General features: G+C 53.8%; 3 protein-coding genes across 10 annotated transcripts in view; all 3 read right to left on the bottom strand.

Annotated features, from left to right (window-relative positions):
- Positions 1-250: 250 nt before the first annotated feature.
- On the bottom strand, positions 251-7291 carry GMPPA (GDP-mannose pyrophosphorylase A). Of its 8 annotated transcripts, XM_003784917.3 has the most exons (13): positions 7231-7291; positions 6367-6421; positions 6167-6264; positions 5215-5318; positions 4763-4949; positions 4356-4415; positions 3001-3131; positions 1886-2020; positions 1655-1752; positions 1440-1486; positions 1149-1241; positions 783-951; positions 251-540 (listed from the first exon to the last, which is right to left on the bottom strand). In XM_003784917.3, the coding sequence occupies exons 2-13, from the start codon at positions 6404-6406 to the stop codon at positions 440-442; spliced, it is 1263 nt and encodes a 420-aa protein (XP_003784965.1). In that variant the 5' UTR covers positions 6407-6421; positions 7231-7291; the 3' UTR covers positions 251-439. The 8 variants fall into 8 exon arrangements, 7 of the variants coding, with proteins under 7 accessions (XP_003784965.1, XP_023366162.1, XP_023366163.1 ...); XM_023510394.1 differs by having other exon boundaries at positions 1149-1486; XM_023510395.1 differs by having other exon boundaries at positions 1440-1752.
- A 625-nt stretch (positions 7292-7916) lies between these two features.
- LOC100966851 (CAVP-target protein) lies at positions 7917-9785 on the bottom strand. The gene is made up of 4 exons (XM_003784919.2): positions 9658-9785; positions 9068-9375; positions 8343-8484; positions 7917-8156 (listed from the first exon to the last, which is right to left on the bottom strand). Exons 1-4 carry the CDS (start codon positions 9783-9785, stop codon positions 8018-8020), a joined length of 717 nt encoding a protein of 238 aa, XP_003784967.2. The 3' UTR covers positions 7917-8017.
- A 2328-nt stretch (positions 9786-12113) lies between these two features.
- SPEG (SPEG complex locus) overlaps positions 12114-16221 on the bottom strand; it is a 59622-nt gene continuing 55514 nt past the window's right edge. Inside the window, exons 37-41 of the mRNA XM_003784918.1 lie at positions 15346-15585; positions 15047-15270; positions 14152-14227; positions 13761-13910; positions 12114-13139 (exon numbers count right to left, since the gene is read on the bottom strand). Of these exons, the coding sequence (XP_003784966.1) occupies positions 12947-13139; positions 13761-13910; positions 14152-14227; positions 15047-15270; positions 15346-15585 (883 nt within the window). The 3' untranslated portion in view covers positions 12114-12946. The remainder of the gene's footprint in view (positions 13140-13760; positions 13911-14151; positions 14228-15046; positions 15271-15345; positions 15586-16221) is intronic.

The following is a 16221-nucleotide window of genomic DNA, read 5'->3' on the forward strand; positions in this document are numbered from 1 at the left end:
CTTGGGAGCGTGAGCCAAGCCCAGGGAGGAGGGATAGGAGGCAGACAAGCAAGGGTGGGACCTGGGGGCTGGGGAGCCCAGAAGAGTATCAGAGGCTGAGGTGGGAGGGGGAGATTTACCCAGGCTCCAGATTCATTATTCATGAGCCCGCAGCTACGACTCCAATTTAAATGCTAATGTGGGGGGGGTCTGACTCAGCTGCCCCGCTTCCGCCCCTCCACCCCCAACCCAGGCACAGGCGGAGTCCATGCTGGCTCCAAGGTTCACCGGGTTTATTAGGGAGTGGGGAGGGAAGCTAGGAGTCCCGGCCACCCACACTGCTCCTGGAATGTGAAGGTCCTGCCTGGCTTCCTCTGGTCTTTCCTGGACAGAGGCTGGCCAAACAGAACGCAGCCTCCAGAGGAGCCAGTGGGAGTTGAGGGGGCCTCTGACAGCCCCCTCAGAGGATGATCTGGTTGGTGAAGCTTCGGCTCAGCTCCTTGTGTGGCAGAACAATCGAGTTCAGGATGAGCACCTCAGCAGGGATCCGGACGCGGCAGCCTGCAGTGTGGACGGGCCACCAGAGGGAGGTCACGGCAGGAGCCAAGGGCCACTGCCAGCAGGGAGGGATTCTTCCCAGCCCATCTGCGCCCCTGGCCTCATGCCCCCAGTGACTCACACGGGCCTGGCACACAGCAGGCACTTGCTAACTGTTTGCTAAAAGAAGAAACTCAGGCACACTCAGAAGACTGCAGGCCATCACCTGTGGGGGTTCTCAACCCCAGACCCCGGGGAAGCCATACCCAGGATGGTGATGGCAGGCAGCAGCTTCCCGTCCTTGAAGAGGCTTTCACTGTCCATGCGGGCTCGGGGGTCATTGGGGTTGGGGTCATTGGGAGTACCCTCCACGCGGGCCCAGCGTCCCACGGTGCTTCCCCAGCCCACAATGCTGTGCAGAACACACGTGTGCTCCTGTCCAACAGGATGGTAAAAGGTGAAGGGAAAGCAGCAGGAAGAGGATAGGGGCTGGGGGATGCAGTGTTTGTGTGAGAGGTGTGGCCAGATGCAGAGCCCATGGAGTTCACCCTTTTCTGCTCTGAGGGGGATACTGGGCCCTCCCCTCAGCCCCTTGGGGTGTCACACACTGCCATGTGTACCCTGGTGCCTACCTGTAACGTAGCTCCATGAAGGACAATGCTCTCACGGAGACGCACGCCCTCACCCACCGTCACTCCCTTGCCAATGGAGACATTGGGCCCTAGCTGTGAAGAGGAGCACGTACTATAAGCCTTGGAGAGATTTGTGGATCCCCAGTCCAATTCCTTCCTAGAACAAATGAGGGGGAAGTGATCTATCTGCTCAAGGCCATACCTCAGACTGTGATAAAGTAGAGAGACCTGTGGCACCCACCCATCCTGACCACCACCCGTCTTAACCCCAGGGCTAGGCCCACTGCTTACCACAGCCGATGGGGCCACCTTAGCTGTTGGGTGGATGTAAACGTTTCCTAGAAGCAGAAGAGAGGCCCTGGGGCCAAATACCCCAAACCATATCTGGATGGGAAGGGGCAGGGATTGAGACTTCAACTCTGGACCTGAGGTCAGGAGTCCTGGCTCAGAGGGCAGAGGGGTATGGGGCAGAGGGCAAAGGTTAAGAATTGGGGCAGGGTGGGTACCTCTGATTTGTGGACCTCCTGGGGTATGCTTGGCCAGCCGTTCTGGGTGAGTGAATTCATAACGGCCCAGATAGAGGCGGGAGGCATAGAGGGCTGAACTGGGAGCCACAAGGTAGGGACAGGGGCTCAGGGGCCAGCAGGGCCTGTGCCCACTACCCCAAAGTCTCAACCTCCAGGTAACCCAGCCTCCCCATAAGAGCCATGGAACACTCCACTCCCAGCCTTTCATACCCTGCAGACTTGATCTGGCTCCAGATACCGTCAGTGAGGTACACATATATCTGGCCCTGTCCTGCCAGGGCTGAGAACACATCTTGCTCCAGGCGGATGGTACCTGCCCCCGGCCACAAGCCCGGAGAGTCCTCCCTGGCAGAAAGCAAGAATGCTGACATCAGTTCCCCAGTGAGAAAGAGGGGCACCAACCCACCTGTGGGGCCAATACAGTCTCTCAGAGACAGGAATAAGAGGGATTCCTACTGCCTCTCCAAGCCCCATTCCAGTTTTGCCCAGGAACATTTTTCCCACCTCCAGCCCCAGCTTGGTAGACACTATCACAAGGGAGCCCTAGGCACAGACCTTCCTCCCATCCCTGCTCCGTGTCTCCATGTCCAAAAGGAGTTCTCCCTATGTGCACATTCTCCTCCCCATTTAATCCTCTATCCCCCCACAAGTTACCCTCCCCCTCACTGGATGGAATGAAACACAGACAGACTCACCCCAGAGCAAGGCAGCTGGTGAGGGCAGAGACAGTCATAGAAAGAGGGAGAGAGAGATGGTAGAGATGCCAGCTCAGCAGAAATAGACAGAGAGGCCAGGAGAGGTGGAGAGAGAAGCAGAGACATAGATGGGAGTGAGAAATGGCCATGAGTGAAAAATGCATGAGATGGGGAGACTGGCAAGGGAGGGGAGGGGAGGTCCCTAGAAGGGAATAGCTTTTGGGCCTCGGTGGGTGACCCTGAGACTGTGGTGAGCAATACTCTGGGTGCTAGATTCCAAGGGGAGCCTCAGCCTGAGAGTGGGTGTGGCTGTGTCTGCACTGAGCATGTATGACCCAACTGTGTGTTGCCACCTGTTCTGAAAGACATCTCTGGGATACTCAGGGCTTTAGAGAAATGGATCAGAAGGGGAGTGGGCAGGCTGTGACAGAGGAACTGGGATGGATAAGGAAGAGGGACAGAATGAGGTTAGAAGGGGAGGGGCTCAGGAGGCTGGCTGGAGATGAGAGGTGGAGAAGGGAGGAGGGAGGAGGAAGATGAGCAGGTTGAGATGGAGCCTGCAGAGACTGGAGTGTTCTGGGTCGGGGAATGGGAGTACTTGGGGTCACAGGGTCATGGGGCCTGCCTCACAGTTGCCCATCCTGCTGATTGCGCTGGAAGACATCCCGAAGAGGTTTCAAGGCATCAGGGGAGAAGAGATAAATGCCGCAGTTAATGATGTCACTGATAAACGTGCTGGGTTTCTCCACATAATGCAGGACCTGAGGACAGAGCAAGCTGGGTTCAGTAGAGGAGGAGCCCACTGCCAGAGTCCCCTGAGACCCTGTGATCTCCAGGCCCTCCCTGACCCTCCTCCCTGCTGCCAAGGTGGTCTTTCTAAAATGCAGCACACGTTCTGCCACTGCTTGGCTTTAAACCATGCAACAATTGCTGTCACCTGATTCACCTTCAGATAAGTCCAAACTCCACACTTCCCTGCTCGACCCTCCCCACCTCCTAGCACTCCCAGAACATAATTTGGTGCCTGTGCATGCCTGTGCCTGGAATGCCCTTTCCCATCTCTTCATCTCGAAAAAACACCTTTCCAAACTCAGGTGACACTGTCACTCACTCTTGAGTCCTCTCCTGCTGGCCTCAGAGTTAGTTATTCTTGCCTGAGCACCTCTGGTCTGTGGCCACACCTTACCTGTGACACTGTGTCATTTGCAAAGGTTGGCTTTTGACTTTGTCTCTCTCACTAGATTGAGGGCGACCAGAGAGTGGGGGACTGTGCCTTTTTTTTTTTGCAGTTTTTGGCCAGGGCCAGGTTTGAACCCACCACCTCCGGTATATGGGGCCGGTGTCCTACTCCTTTGAGCCACAGGCACCACCCAGGACTGTGCCTTTTGACTGTGTTTCTCTCATACCTATCTGGTGCCTGGCACAAAACATGTGTGTTTGCATGTGTGTTTATATGTACATTTTAAATTAAAGCATGAACAAATAAAAGAGGTGTGTGACAGTCAATTAGGCTCAGGGCAGGGAGTGTGACAAACAGATGAGACCGCCTGCCTTGCCTATTACTCTCTCCTCTTCTGTGGAGGCATTATGCCATTTGTGCCTCCATGTCTGTGCACATGCTGTTCCCTTTGCCTGCAATGTCTTCCTTTCTCTTTCTTCATCTAAACAAATCAAACCCAGCTCAGATCTCACTTCCTCCAGGAAGCCCTCCCCATCCCTAAGCAGGCAAGGCTGGGCTGGGCCCCTCTTTTGTGTTCTCACAGCACTTTGTGCATGTATTTTTTTTAGCACCATGCTCATAGAAATGGACTATTACCCCTTTCCCCAGCCAACCTTTCTCAAAGGGATGTAAGATGATTAATTGGGTAAGTGTCCCACCTGTTCAACAAGACTGGGGTCTGCCCCATAGCATTCCAGCATTCTAGAGGTGTGGCATGGGGGAATGACTCACAGAGTGGGCACCCGCACAGCCCCTCTGCTCTCACCTCGTGCGTCTGTGGATTCTCAACGATGCAGCCATAGTTGAGGGACTGTGTCCTATTAGCCTGAAAGACAGACATATCCAAGACAGTGACCTGCCTGCTGTGGGGCAGCCAGGTCTGTTTTTTCTTTCTTTCTTTTTCTCCCCTATAGCACCTGGCACGCAGCTCCGCCAGTGACAGGCCTTCGGCAAGGGTGAAAACTGACAGCTGCCCTCCCCCTCCCTACTTCTGAACAGCCAGAGGGCTCAGGGTCTCCACTGCTGCTCGCATTCCTGCTATAGCAGGTTCAGCTCTCCAGATGCCAGCTCCCACTCCAACTCCAGGGCTGTTCTTGCCTCCCTGACACCAGCATTCCAGGGAGCTCTCTGGATCACCCTCTCTATACCCTCCAGCCCTCCCTGTCCCCTCACCGTGGTGCCCAGGAGTAAGAAAGGGTGACGGTCTTGTCTGTGGGCAGCCAACATAGCATTCAAGGGGAAGTCGGAGCAGACATCAGCATTGAGCACGAAGAAAGCCTCGGGGCCTCCAGCCAGGATCTGGTCCCGAAAATGGTAGAGACCACCCCCTGTGCCCAGGGGTGCAAATTCCTGAAGATACCTGTCCCCAGGAACCCCAGAGCCAGCTCAGTGGATCTAAGGAGACAGATACCATGAGCCAGTGCACCTGATCACACCCTGCTCCCAGGAGTACTCCTGCCCAGGGCCCATAGAGCCTCTCCATATATTCAAGGATTTGGAGATGTCCAAATAAGGATCCTTCTAGTATGTGAGGGTGAATTCCGCCCAGTGCTGATTCAACCCACTCCTGAGAACTCAGAGGCCTAGGGCACCCCACCCCTATATATGTACTTGTGCACAGACACCTGACTGGAAGGTTAAACTCCTGCTGGGCAGCTTCTAGGAACTGGGTAAGGGGCTCATCTGGTTGATAGAAGCCAATAAGTAGAATCTCCTGCATCCCAGGGACCTGAGAACAAGAGAAGGTGGGAGATAAAATGTCCAATAAGAAGTGTTGGGGAAATCCTGGTGGTGGTACAAAGTCCAGAGACCACACTCAGCCTCTGTTCTCCCCTCTGGACAATGAGGAAGTTAGAAAAAATCTCAGGCCTGATCTTCCAATCTCTTACTATTACCCTCACCTACCTGAAGTGGAACCCACTGTAAAAAAGATTTTGCCTACCAAGCTGCATTAAAGGATAATCCATTAGTTTCACTCCATGTTTATTATCTGTCAGTCTAAGCTTAAGATCAGTGTAAGGTAAGGGTTCAACTTACTAAGGGCCTGCATTGTACTAGGCACTTTATAAACATAATTTCTAAGCTTTGCCACCCCATAAATTAGGTCTAATCACCCCCATTTTATAGATAAGGAGACAGGCTTACAGCAGGTTTGAAATTTACTATAGGCCTCATAGCAGGCGGAGTCTGAATTCAAACAAAAACTTTGTCAAAAGCAATGAAGAAATGAGCTCCATGGTGATCAGGTTATGAATCTTGTGCTTAGTTTTCATGAAGGGTCCCCAGGCCATGGTTTTAAATTGTTTCTAAGATCCCTGCCAGATTTCACATGCCACACTTTATGTGAAAAACAGTGAAATTTTGAGCAGGAAGAGGCCAGATGAGAGATTAGATTAGGGGAAGACAGAAGGGCAGCTGTACTGCACAACTTTAGGGGGTAGCCATTCACACTGTCAGCTGTGAATGATGGTGTTCGAATTATACCTGGTGGGAAGAGATCATAGTTGAGAAAGAGAGAATACATCATGAAGGAGATGAGTAGGACGCAAGGTCAGAGAGGAGAGCCTATAGGGTTACCTGGGCACAAGCCTCAATATGGTGCTGGATCATAGGGACTCCAGCTACAGGAAACAGTGGTTTGGGCACCTCAAAAGACAAGGGCCTGAAGCGAGTCCCTGCAAATGGAGAGAGAACGTTTCAGCCTCTTGCCTTCCTCTGCCTCCATCCCACCAACCACTCCATCCCAACCTCCTTCATCCATTCCCCTAGCACCTCACCCTTCTGAGGGCCTCCAATCAGGATCACAGCTTTGAGCATGATGGTGACTGCTACCTCAAATCCCAACAGAGAAATCAAGCTCAGATCAAACTCCAAGTCCCAAATAGCACACTTAGCCCTCTCCCAAGAGTAAACCCAAAGTTTTATGGGACACAACAATCTCACAAATACTACACATCTCAAATCCCAACCCAGATTCCAGTTGGCCTTCAAACCTCACAGTGATGCCTCCCAATTCTGAAATTCACACCCCACAATTTGATCTATAACAGACTTCCCTCGGGCCATGAACAAATTCTGCAAATTCAGAAACTTGGGAGAGACACCCTTCTCTGGCCCCAAACTTCAAAAACCAGAAACCACAAACGCACTTCTTCCCAAATTGTTGGTAAGCCCTGAATCCCAATTGCAAGCCCTGAATATTAAACTGCAAACCCTTAGCGAGTCCCAAGTAGTTAACTTCAATAAACCCTGAGTATGGAACTGACACTGATCTGCATTTGATGAAACTCCAACCCTAGCAAAAACCCTCCATAAACTAAACAGGAATCCTAAAACTAACCTCTATATGTTGAATCGCGAATCAAAAGACAGGTTCCCTTGGCATCCTAAACACTGAACCTACCAACCCCCTGAGTACTTAAGAGAGGTGTCGAATCTCTGAATCAGAGGATTCATTACCAACCCTTGAAACCCCACAACTGAGGGTCCCATAAACACTAGCCTCTAGTTGCCATGGGTAGCGAGGCCAACAGAGGAGTGATCACGCGGAGAGACAGCCAGATCCTCCAAGACCTCCCTTTGCGTAGGTGGCCGACCCCTGCCCCTACCCCTCCTGCCGCCCCTCCACCATATCCCTTTACCACTAGCTCTCTTTCTGCCAGCTCTGCCGCTCGCTACGGCTCGCTCCTTCCGCGCACGTGTCTTCTCGCAACTCGCGAGAGCTCCCTCACAAGGTCTGCCGGGAATTGTAGTTCTCAAGACTCTTTCCCCCCCCAACCCTACCCCAACACGCACCTGTCTAACTTTACAAGAGAAAAGGAAGGCGGTGGTGAACCCTGAGGGTGTAGCCAAGTAATTGAGGGGGCGGGATCAAATGAGAAGAAGGGTGGGGCCTGAGAAGCTGAGGTGGAACCTAAGCCTGGAAGCCAAGCTACCAGGGAAAGGGCCCGGGGGCAGCAGCCGAAATAGAGCACTGACTAGGTCACAGGGAGAAGCGAGAAGGGAGACGACGGGGATGCAGGGGGCTTGGAAGGGACGCGACCAGGGAGCAAACTGCTACAGGAGGTGGGATTCAGGGACACAAAAGAAGGGAAGGCGTAGTCCTAAGCTCGATGGCCCGTCCCTCTGGGAAACACAGGAGCATCCGACGGTGAGAGAAACCCTATCTCAGATTTGCTTTCTGTAAATGAAGCACTGGACCGGGCACTCTCCAAACTTCCCTCTGACTCCCAACATTCCCTGTGACCTTGCTGTGTGGATCTGGAATAAATCTGGGCGCGGGTGCGGGAAAGAGGGAATGGCGACGCTACAAAACAGAATGGACGCGGAGGGTCAGAGAGAGCCACTTTATTAAACAAGCTGGAAGAGAACTGTCAGTCCCACCTGCCCCTGGGCTTGAAGCCAGGGCGAAAGGTCGGATGGCCCTTTTCAGGCCACGTCCACGCGAGCGAAGCTCTGGTCCATGCCCAGGCTGTTCTCTACGTACACTTCGTACTTGCCGCTGTCCTCGGGCGTAGCCCGGCGAATGGTCAGCGTCGTGGTGGTACTGCCAATCTCGAAGAATACCCTGCGGAGCGGACGGAAGGGAAAGGGTGGAGCCGCGGGTCAGTTTACACGCATTGGCTAAGGCTAATTAGCTAGCTCTGCTCTTCCCAGATGTCCGCTCTCTTCCCAGTCCCGCCGTGTTTACGGGTTCAGTCCTGCCCAGGTTCCAACCCCAGGCCCTGCCCTTGCCACAGGCCCCAGCCCTCGCCTGTCGTCCTCCTCGATGTCCTCCCCGTCCTTGGTCCAGCCCACGTCGGGCGCCGGCTCGCCCAGGATCTCCGCGGTCAGTGTCACCGTGGTGCCTTTGCGCGCCTTGGTGTTGTCGGGTCCCTTTTGAATCTTCGCGGGGACTAGAGGTAGGGAAGGGGAAAGCGACTCAGTGAAGGACTTGGAGATGAGGCAGGGCCAGCTCATCATCTCCCCAGATAATATCCGGCCCTAAATACGAGATGCATTTAACTCACTGTGACGTTAGTCAAATCATTAACCTCTTTAGTTACATCTTAGTTGTTAAATGGGACTTACCCCTGTCACTCGCTGGGAGGATCAAAAGAAATAAAGCGAGTGAAAGTCCCGAACTGTTCACACGTCTTGCGGGACCTCAGAGATGGCTCTCAACAGTGGATATTGCCAAGGGTTGGGAGCCAGAAAATCCATCTCTAATCCTGGGTGTGCCTCTGGCTAGCTGTGTGATCTCGGGGCCCTGAAGTAGCCGGCGATGGACTGCTCAGATTGTGTGGGGCCGTATCTCAAGGAAGAGAAGGACGTACATACACTGCCAGCGCAGCAATACGCCCTAGGCTGTGCCCGTGTTGGGCTGGCCAGGACCCTATGGCTAGGACCACCGGTAAATGAGCCTGGCTGGCCTAGACTGTCGGCGTCCGCTGGGTGATGCGTTCTGCGCCTCCGGCGTTGCGCCTAGGGCAAGCGTACCTTCCACGAGGATGCGCGCGGAGTCAGAGCACTGGCCGAAGGGGTTGGTTACGTTGATGCTGTACTGGCCCAGATCTGCCAGCTCACCATCACGCACCACCAGTGCCACTACGTCAGGGTCCTCGAAGACATAGCGGTACTTGGGCCCATCGCGCAGCTCTTTGCCGTCCTTGCTCCAGCGGATGAACGGGTCCGGGAAAGCCGAAATGCGGCAAGTCAGCTTGGCCGCGCTACCTTCTATCAGCACCACATCCTTCAGCGGCTCCAGCACCCTCGGTGGCCCCTTCTCGCGCAGCTCCTTCCGGGACCTACCCGCGGGAGGGGTCAGGGCCCACAGTTCCTTAGACACTCTTTCCTGCCCATCCCTAGGCTCGCTAGACACCAGGGGGTTGGTAGGGAAGGGGACTGCTTCTGAATTACTACCCTGATAAAATTACCCACTCTTGCCAGTCACCCTTCCACACCTCGGTAACTGCTCACCCCTCAGTCCAATGACTCTAGTGGTCCTGACACTGTGCCTCCCCCTTCACCCCCATTCAGGAGTGTTCTTCAGCTCCCTTCCTCTGTAGAGCTCTAGGGCTCCCCCTCACCTGTGGCCCCTGTAAGAGGCCTGAATGCGAATAGCAGCACTCTGCACCTGGGGGTCATTGATATCCAGGGTACATCCAGGAGGTGGGGCTGAAGCTGCTGGTTTTTTGGTGGGAGCTGCTTTGGACATCTGGGGAGCAGACAACAAACATGGGGGTCCAGGCTGAGACAGAGGCTCTCAGCTTTGGCCCTTTCCCCATCTGATCAGAACATTCCCAGGCGTGGGAGCATCTGAAGCTTCTCTGAGAATCAGACTCACCCTGGAGGGGTTGACCTGGACTTGAGTTGGCTGACTGGGTTGCAGGCGACACAGAGCCTTCCAGATGACCCAGTAGGGGTGCACACAGACAGGTGCTGAGCTCTGCGCTTGGTTTTATACATCACTCCCCTCCTTGCCTTGTTTGGCATGGTTGCCCAAGCCCCCCCGGGACCCCATCCCCCATCCCCCATCCCCCCTTACCCAATCAGGCTCCTTATTTAGCCTGAGGATGCTTGGGATGCTGGCTCAGCCCCTAGGGCAGAATGGGGGTAGGGATTGGGGAAACCTGAGAGGCTCTGGGGTGTGCTGTATGTCAGCACCTGGACAGCTGGACGTGGCCCTATCCCCTCCCAGGGCAAAGGGTATCAATCCCATCCTTGGGAGGACCAGACATGGCCCCTAGCTGACAAGAGATTCAGTTGCTGCTGGGGCAGCTTCACACACAGGTCAGTCAGTCCCAGGACTCAGTCAGTTGAGGGGGTTCGAGTGTTTGGTGAGGGGAGCATCCCTGAATAAAGCCAGAGTGACCACAGACTTCATGGTTCATATAGCTAATCACAACAGAGCTACATAGTTGTCAAGACCTATGCAGAAGCACCTCCACCTCTGCCCTAGGAGTCCAGGGTTGCCATTTCCACACTATGTTCCTTGACCAAAATAAACCCAAGAGGGGACAGGGAAGATTTTTGAGAGTAGCAGCTCCTCCATGCTACCCCCACTCACTTCCCTTGATGTGACATGGTAGGTTCTGGCTGGATTGCACTGTCCCTGGAGATTAGCACCATCACTGGCTGCACACCCTACCTCTGCCTAAGCCATTTTGGAGCCATAAACTGGCACATGGATCAAACTGTCTGGGGAAAAGGGGTTCAGTTAACCCCTCTGGAGCATGCCTGTAATCCAGTTTGCTCAGGCCAGAGCTCCGGGTGGGAGCATTGCTTTTATTCATTGTAAATCCCCACCCAGTTGTGGGGTACTGTCACCTTTTGATCAGAGCAATTTTGACACAGCTCTGCTGACATAAATTACCTTTGCTCCTCCGGGTTTGGAACAAGCAGTTCTCATGCCATTTCCAATGGATATGGGAAGGGAACTCGTGATCAGAGGCGGGACAGGAGAGGAATTTCACCACTTATCAAAATAGGAGTTCAGGCACCTCATTTATATATATATAAAAAAACACTTGCAGTGTGTAGGGGATTGGAGATTCTCACAGGCAAACTGTATATCTTCATTGCTAAAATGACAGGTAGGCAAGTCTTCTCTCTAGTCCTTCCAGCTGGCTTTACATCCTGTTATTTTATGGTGATGGGGCTTGCTTCTTTCCTGGGGTCCTGGGAAGCCAGAGAGCCAAGGCTGGGCTGAGCAAAATGGCTGTTTGAGTGGGAGCCAGGGGGTCCTCAATCTCAATCAGAACACACCAGTGCCAACTCTCTCTGCTCACAGTTGGAGGTTTTGTTCCTTTTACTTTGCCAAGAATTTTCAAGAAGTGGATACCTAGCTCCTTCTACTCCACCTCACACTGGGGCAAGGTAGCTCAGTTGTGCCTCAGTGATCATTCTGTGGCATGAGGAACAGCTGGAGTCAGAATGCCTTAGCACCTAGCAGACACCCTAACTTGCTCTGTGGACAAAAAGGTCTAGGCTATGTCTCTTACCCCTTGGGAAACCCCAGACCAGATGGACCAAAGCATTCCCAGCTGGAACTCCTTGTGTATTGGCTCGCAGAGTGTGGGGTATGGGCCTTCCCTCTACTCTTGACACCATCAGGATGAAACCCACTCTGCTCCAGGGGTCAGGACCATAGCTGGCCTGTCTTCTGGGCAGAGTGAAGGAGGCTGAGCCAGAACTGGGGTATGGATCAGCCCATCCCAGAGCCCAGCCTCCCCCTAGTTGTGATGAGGGAAAAGAGGTGGGGGCTAACAAGTCTGTTGTGTGTGTGTGGGTGGGGGGGGGATTCAGTGAGTGTGCCAGGATTCCAGAATCTGCAGGAAGAGAAGCAGACCACAGACTGCTTTCCCTCTAAGAACAAGGAGAGGTGAGGGGGTGGGAACATCCCAAGGCTCTAGCTGTATATCCCAAGTGTATGTCAACAAATCCTTGGCTCTTTCTAGCCCAGAGAAGGCAGAATGTTCCTGTCCTAGGACTCAGTCCCCTTCCCCACTGTCCCTCCCCTATGTGATAGACCATACACAAGTCCTGCTGCTTGCCGTTTTTATTTTCCTTGTGACAGACAGACAGCTGGATGGCTGGGGGGTGGTCAGGACAACATAGGCATTGGGGATTAAAAGGAAGGGAAAACTTCATAAAAGTCAATAAATAAATAAATAGCCATCGGAAGAAGGGCAAAGGCCATGGAGGGGTGGTGGGGACATCATGCCAGCATGGAGTGCCCAGAGCTGCATCCACTGGATGGAGGATCCAGCTTGAGTCACCACTTGCTGTTCCAGCTGTCCACTCTGCTCCTCCCGGGGATGCCAGCAGCTGGCCTGCCCCACTTCACCTGAGGCCACCTCCTCTCCTTCCCATGCCTCACTGCCCTCTCTCACCGCCTGGCTCCATGGCACTGTCTCTGTAACCTGCCCCAGCTTCACCAACACTCCCAGCCCTCCACCCTGACACCTTGGGCTCCTTCTTCTTCCTCCTTGCCGGCCACACATACGTCCCCATCCTGCTCTCCCATGATGCACTGTCCCCTATTCCAGAACCTTCCTAGAGTCTCCCCTCCCTCTCCCTTGGCTTCATTTCCTCTTTATTTCCCTATTCCCTTCTTGCCCCTCTGCCTGTTCCCACCCCTGCCCAGCCTGGCCAGCTGGTCTCTACTTCTGCCTCTGGCCTGGGGTGGCATCAGGCCAAAGCCCCAAGGCCTCTGTCCCCGCAGATCCATGAGGTAAGAGCCTGGCCAGATGTTGCTGCTGGTGGTATCTGAAGCCCCCAGGCCCACCCCGCTCAGCGTGGGCTCTGGAATGTCCTGCTGCATTGTTGGGTGGGAACCCCCAGTCAAAGCCCAAGACTGGGCTATGGTCCATGCCACTAGAGGCCGCCAGGGTAGGAGCGCAGCAGAACCTTGTGGCGGGTGGCAGCCTCAGCACGGCGCCGCCGCTGCTCACTCAGGAACTCCTTGAGCCTGTTGGTGGTGAAGGTGAGAGTCTGGCGGCGCAGCTTCATCAGGTAGGCGTCCTGCAGCCAGGGGTGGGCCAAGCAGTCCTGCAGGGAGGGCCGGCTCCTGCCAGGCCAGGTCAGGGATCATGAGACCAGCGTGGTGGCTCCTGGTGTGGGCAGGGCTCTGTCCTCCCCCAGACCCAAATCCCAATCCTGGATCCACACCTACATGTGTGATTTTGGGCAACTGGGGCTCAGCTTTCCAATCTCTGGAAAGGGGACAGTGATTCTGCCTCTTATAGGGCCATTACAGGTTTTAAGCAGCAGGTAGTATGGCCATTTTTTTTTTTTTTTGAGACAGAGCCTCAAGCTGTCACCTTGAGTAGAGTGCCTTGGCATCACAGCTCACAGCAACCTCCAACTCCTAGGCTCAAGTGACTCTCCTGCCTCCGCCTCCCTAGTAGCTGGGATTCAGGCGTCTGCCACAATACCCAGCTATTTTTTGGTTGCAGCCGTCATTGTTGTTTGGTGGGCCCAGGCTGGATTTGAACCCGCCAGCTCAGGTGTATGTGGCTGGCACCTTAGCTGCTTGAGCCACAGACGCCAAGCCAGTATTGCCATTTAGTAGAAGTAGCTGAAGCAATATATTATCAGGGGCAGAGAGCAGTCTGGCAGAGCTGGGCCTGAGCAGTCTGAGGCCAGGGGCAGGAAGTGCTGGGGGTGGCCAGGGATGGTGCTCACTCACCAGGGATGTACTGAGAGGACCTTTCGCAAGAAGAGGGTGGCACTCTGGGATGTATTGGGGTATAGCTGGAAGGCATCAAAGCGCCCCCCCACTATCCGAGCCTCTGTTTCCTGGGGGTCTGGCTCATAGAATGGGGAGCATCCACTGAGCCTGTTGTGGAAGACAGTATGGTTGACACATGTGGACTGAAGGTCTATCCCCAAGCCTGGGGGATATTAGTGCTGGGGTTCTGAGGTACACAGTGCTCAAAGACAATGCCATCCTCACCTGGGTGTGTGTGTGAGTGCATGTGTGTGCTGGCAAGGTGGTGTGCGGGGGAGAGGGCACAGGCAGAAGGTGTTCTCAGAGGTCACAGTGTGGGCAGAGGGGATGGTGGGGCTGGGGTACTCACATGATGTAGGCGAGCACACCCACTCCCCAGATGTCTGTGGTAGAGCCAATGGGTTCTCCCTTCACCATCTCAGGAGCTGACAGGAGAACAGAGGCTAAGCTTACCCAGCTTCCTGGTATCAGGGGAGTAGGGTGAGGCAGGGGAGCCCCTGAGGGCTTGAGGAGCAGGATAAAGCCAGGATCTTAGACCAGAGCAGCAGGCCCAAATGCCAGCAGGCAGGACACAGGTGTGGCAGCCCCACAAGAGATGTGGGACACTGAGGGATTAATCCAGACACTGAATGGTGGGGGTGCCCAGAATTCCAGAGGAGCTGAGAACCAGAGTTACTAGCTCCATCAGGTCAGCTCTAAAGTAGGGCTCAGACACCAAGATAAAAAGCCTTTGAAATCAGCCTGGCTGGCCCTAATCCCAGGTCTGCTTCTTCTAGGTATGGGACCCTGGGCGATTTATTAACACTGTTCTCCATTGTCTCATCTATAAAATGTGACTTGTGGAATGCTCTGAGGAGTAGAGATAACATAGGTCAAGTATTTAGAAGGTAGCTAAATAGTAGCTGGTTTTCCTTATTTAAATAAAATAATAATTTATTCTCCTGTCTTTTCATATTTAGCAAATCCTGACTCTACCATTTATAACTGCCTGATTGGACAAATATTTAACTTCAATGTGCCTCTGTTTCCTCATCCGTAAAATGAGGGTCACGTTATACCAAACTCCAGGGCTATTGTAAAACCCAATTTGGAAAAAAAGTCCACATAAGGGACTTAGTTCATTGCTTGCATATAGTAAACACTCAATAAATGGCACATATGTGGATGAAATGGGGTGAACCTTGGCTGTTGTCCCTCTGGCAGTACCTGCACCCACCACCCTGGCTAGCAGCTGGTCCCCTCACCCATGAACTCCAGCGTGCCCGTGCGGTGGCCAAGGGGCTTCAGGGCCTGAGGGTTGTAGGGCTGGGCACTGCCAAAGTCCACAATCTTGAGGGTATTGTCAGGGGCCAGCAGCAGGTTGTCCGGCTTAATGTCTAGGTGTAGCACATGGCGGCCATGGAGGTAGTCCAGGCCTTGTAGCAGCTGTACCATGTAGGTGACCACATCATCTTCTGAATACCGGAACCTAGGGGCAGGGATGGAGCAGGTGATCTCCCAGACGAGCCTCCCCCACTCCCCACTCCCCAGAACACCCAGCTACCTGTCACTGAGCCCACAGAGGAGTTCCCGGTTGCCGCAGCTCTCAGCAATGAGCACTAGGTATCGAGGGGTGATGTAGGCCTCATGCAGGGACATGAGCCGCTCATGGTGCAGTGTCCGCAGCACCTCATATTCCTGCAAGACTCGCCGCTTGCCCTCAGCCGCATAGGGCACAATCTTGGCCACAAACGTTCTCCCTGTGGCATTCTCCCGGCATGCTCGCACAACACCAAAGCGGCCCCTATGAGTGTTGGGGGGACACCAGAGGCTCAGACAAAGGAGGGGGACACTTCCATAGTGAGGGCTAAAGCAGGGGGCAAGAATGCAGTAGTTCCAGTGTGCCCTGAAGATTTCAATCCTAGGAACCAGACTTTGAGTCCCACCTTGGCTGCTCACTGGCTCTATATCTTAGACAACTCCTATCACTTCTCTTTTTCTTTCTTTTTTAAGACAGAGCCTCAAGCTTATCCCCCTAGGTAAAGTGCTGTGGCATCACAGCTCACAGCAACCTCCAACTCTTGGGCTCAAGCGAGTCTCCTGCCTCCGCCTCCCAAGTAGCTGGGACTACAGGTGCCCACCACAACACCTGGCTATTTTTTTTTTTTTTTGGTTGCAGTCATCATTGTTGTCTGGTGGGCCCAGGCTGGATTCAAACCTGCCACCTTAGGTGTATGTGGCTGGCGCCTTAGCCACTTGAGCCACAGGCGCCAAGCCTCTTATCACTTCTCAAACCTCACTTTTCCCATCTGTGAGATGGGCAGTCATAGTAATTCAGTGCATAACTCCCTTTCAGAGTTGTGAAGATGAAATGAAATCAGATAGCTAAAGCACTTGGTACAGGGTGGGGCACAATGGCTTACACCTGTAATCCTAGCAC

Source organism: Otolemur garnettii, unplaced genomic scaffold (assembly GCF_000181295.1).
Source record: "Otolemur garnettii isolate 467f Iridium unplaced genomic scaffold, OtoGar3 scaffold00013, whole genome shotgun sequence".
NCBI lineage: Eukaryota > Metazoa > Chordata > Mammalia > Primates > Galagidae > Otolemur > Otolemur garnettii.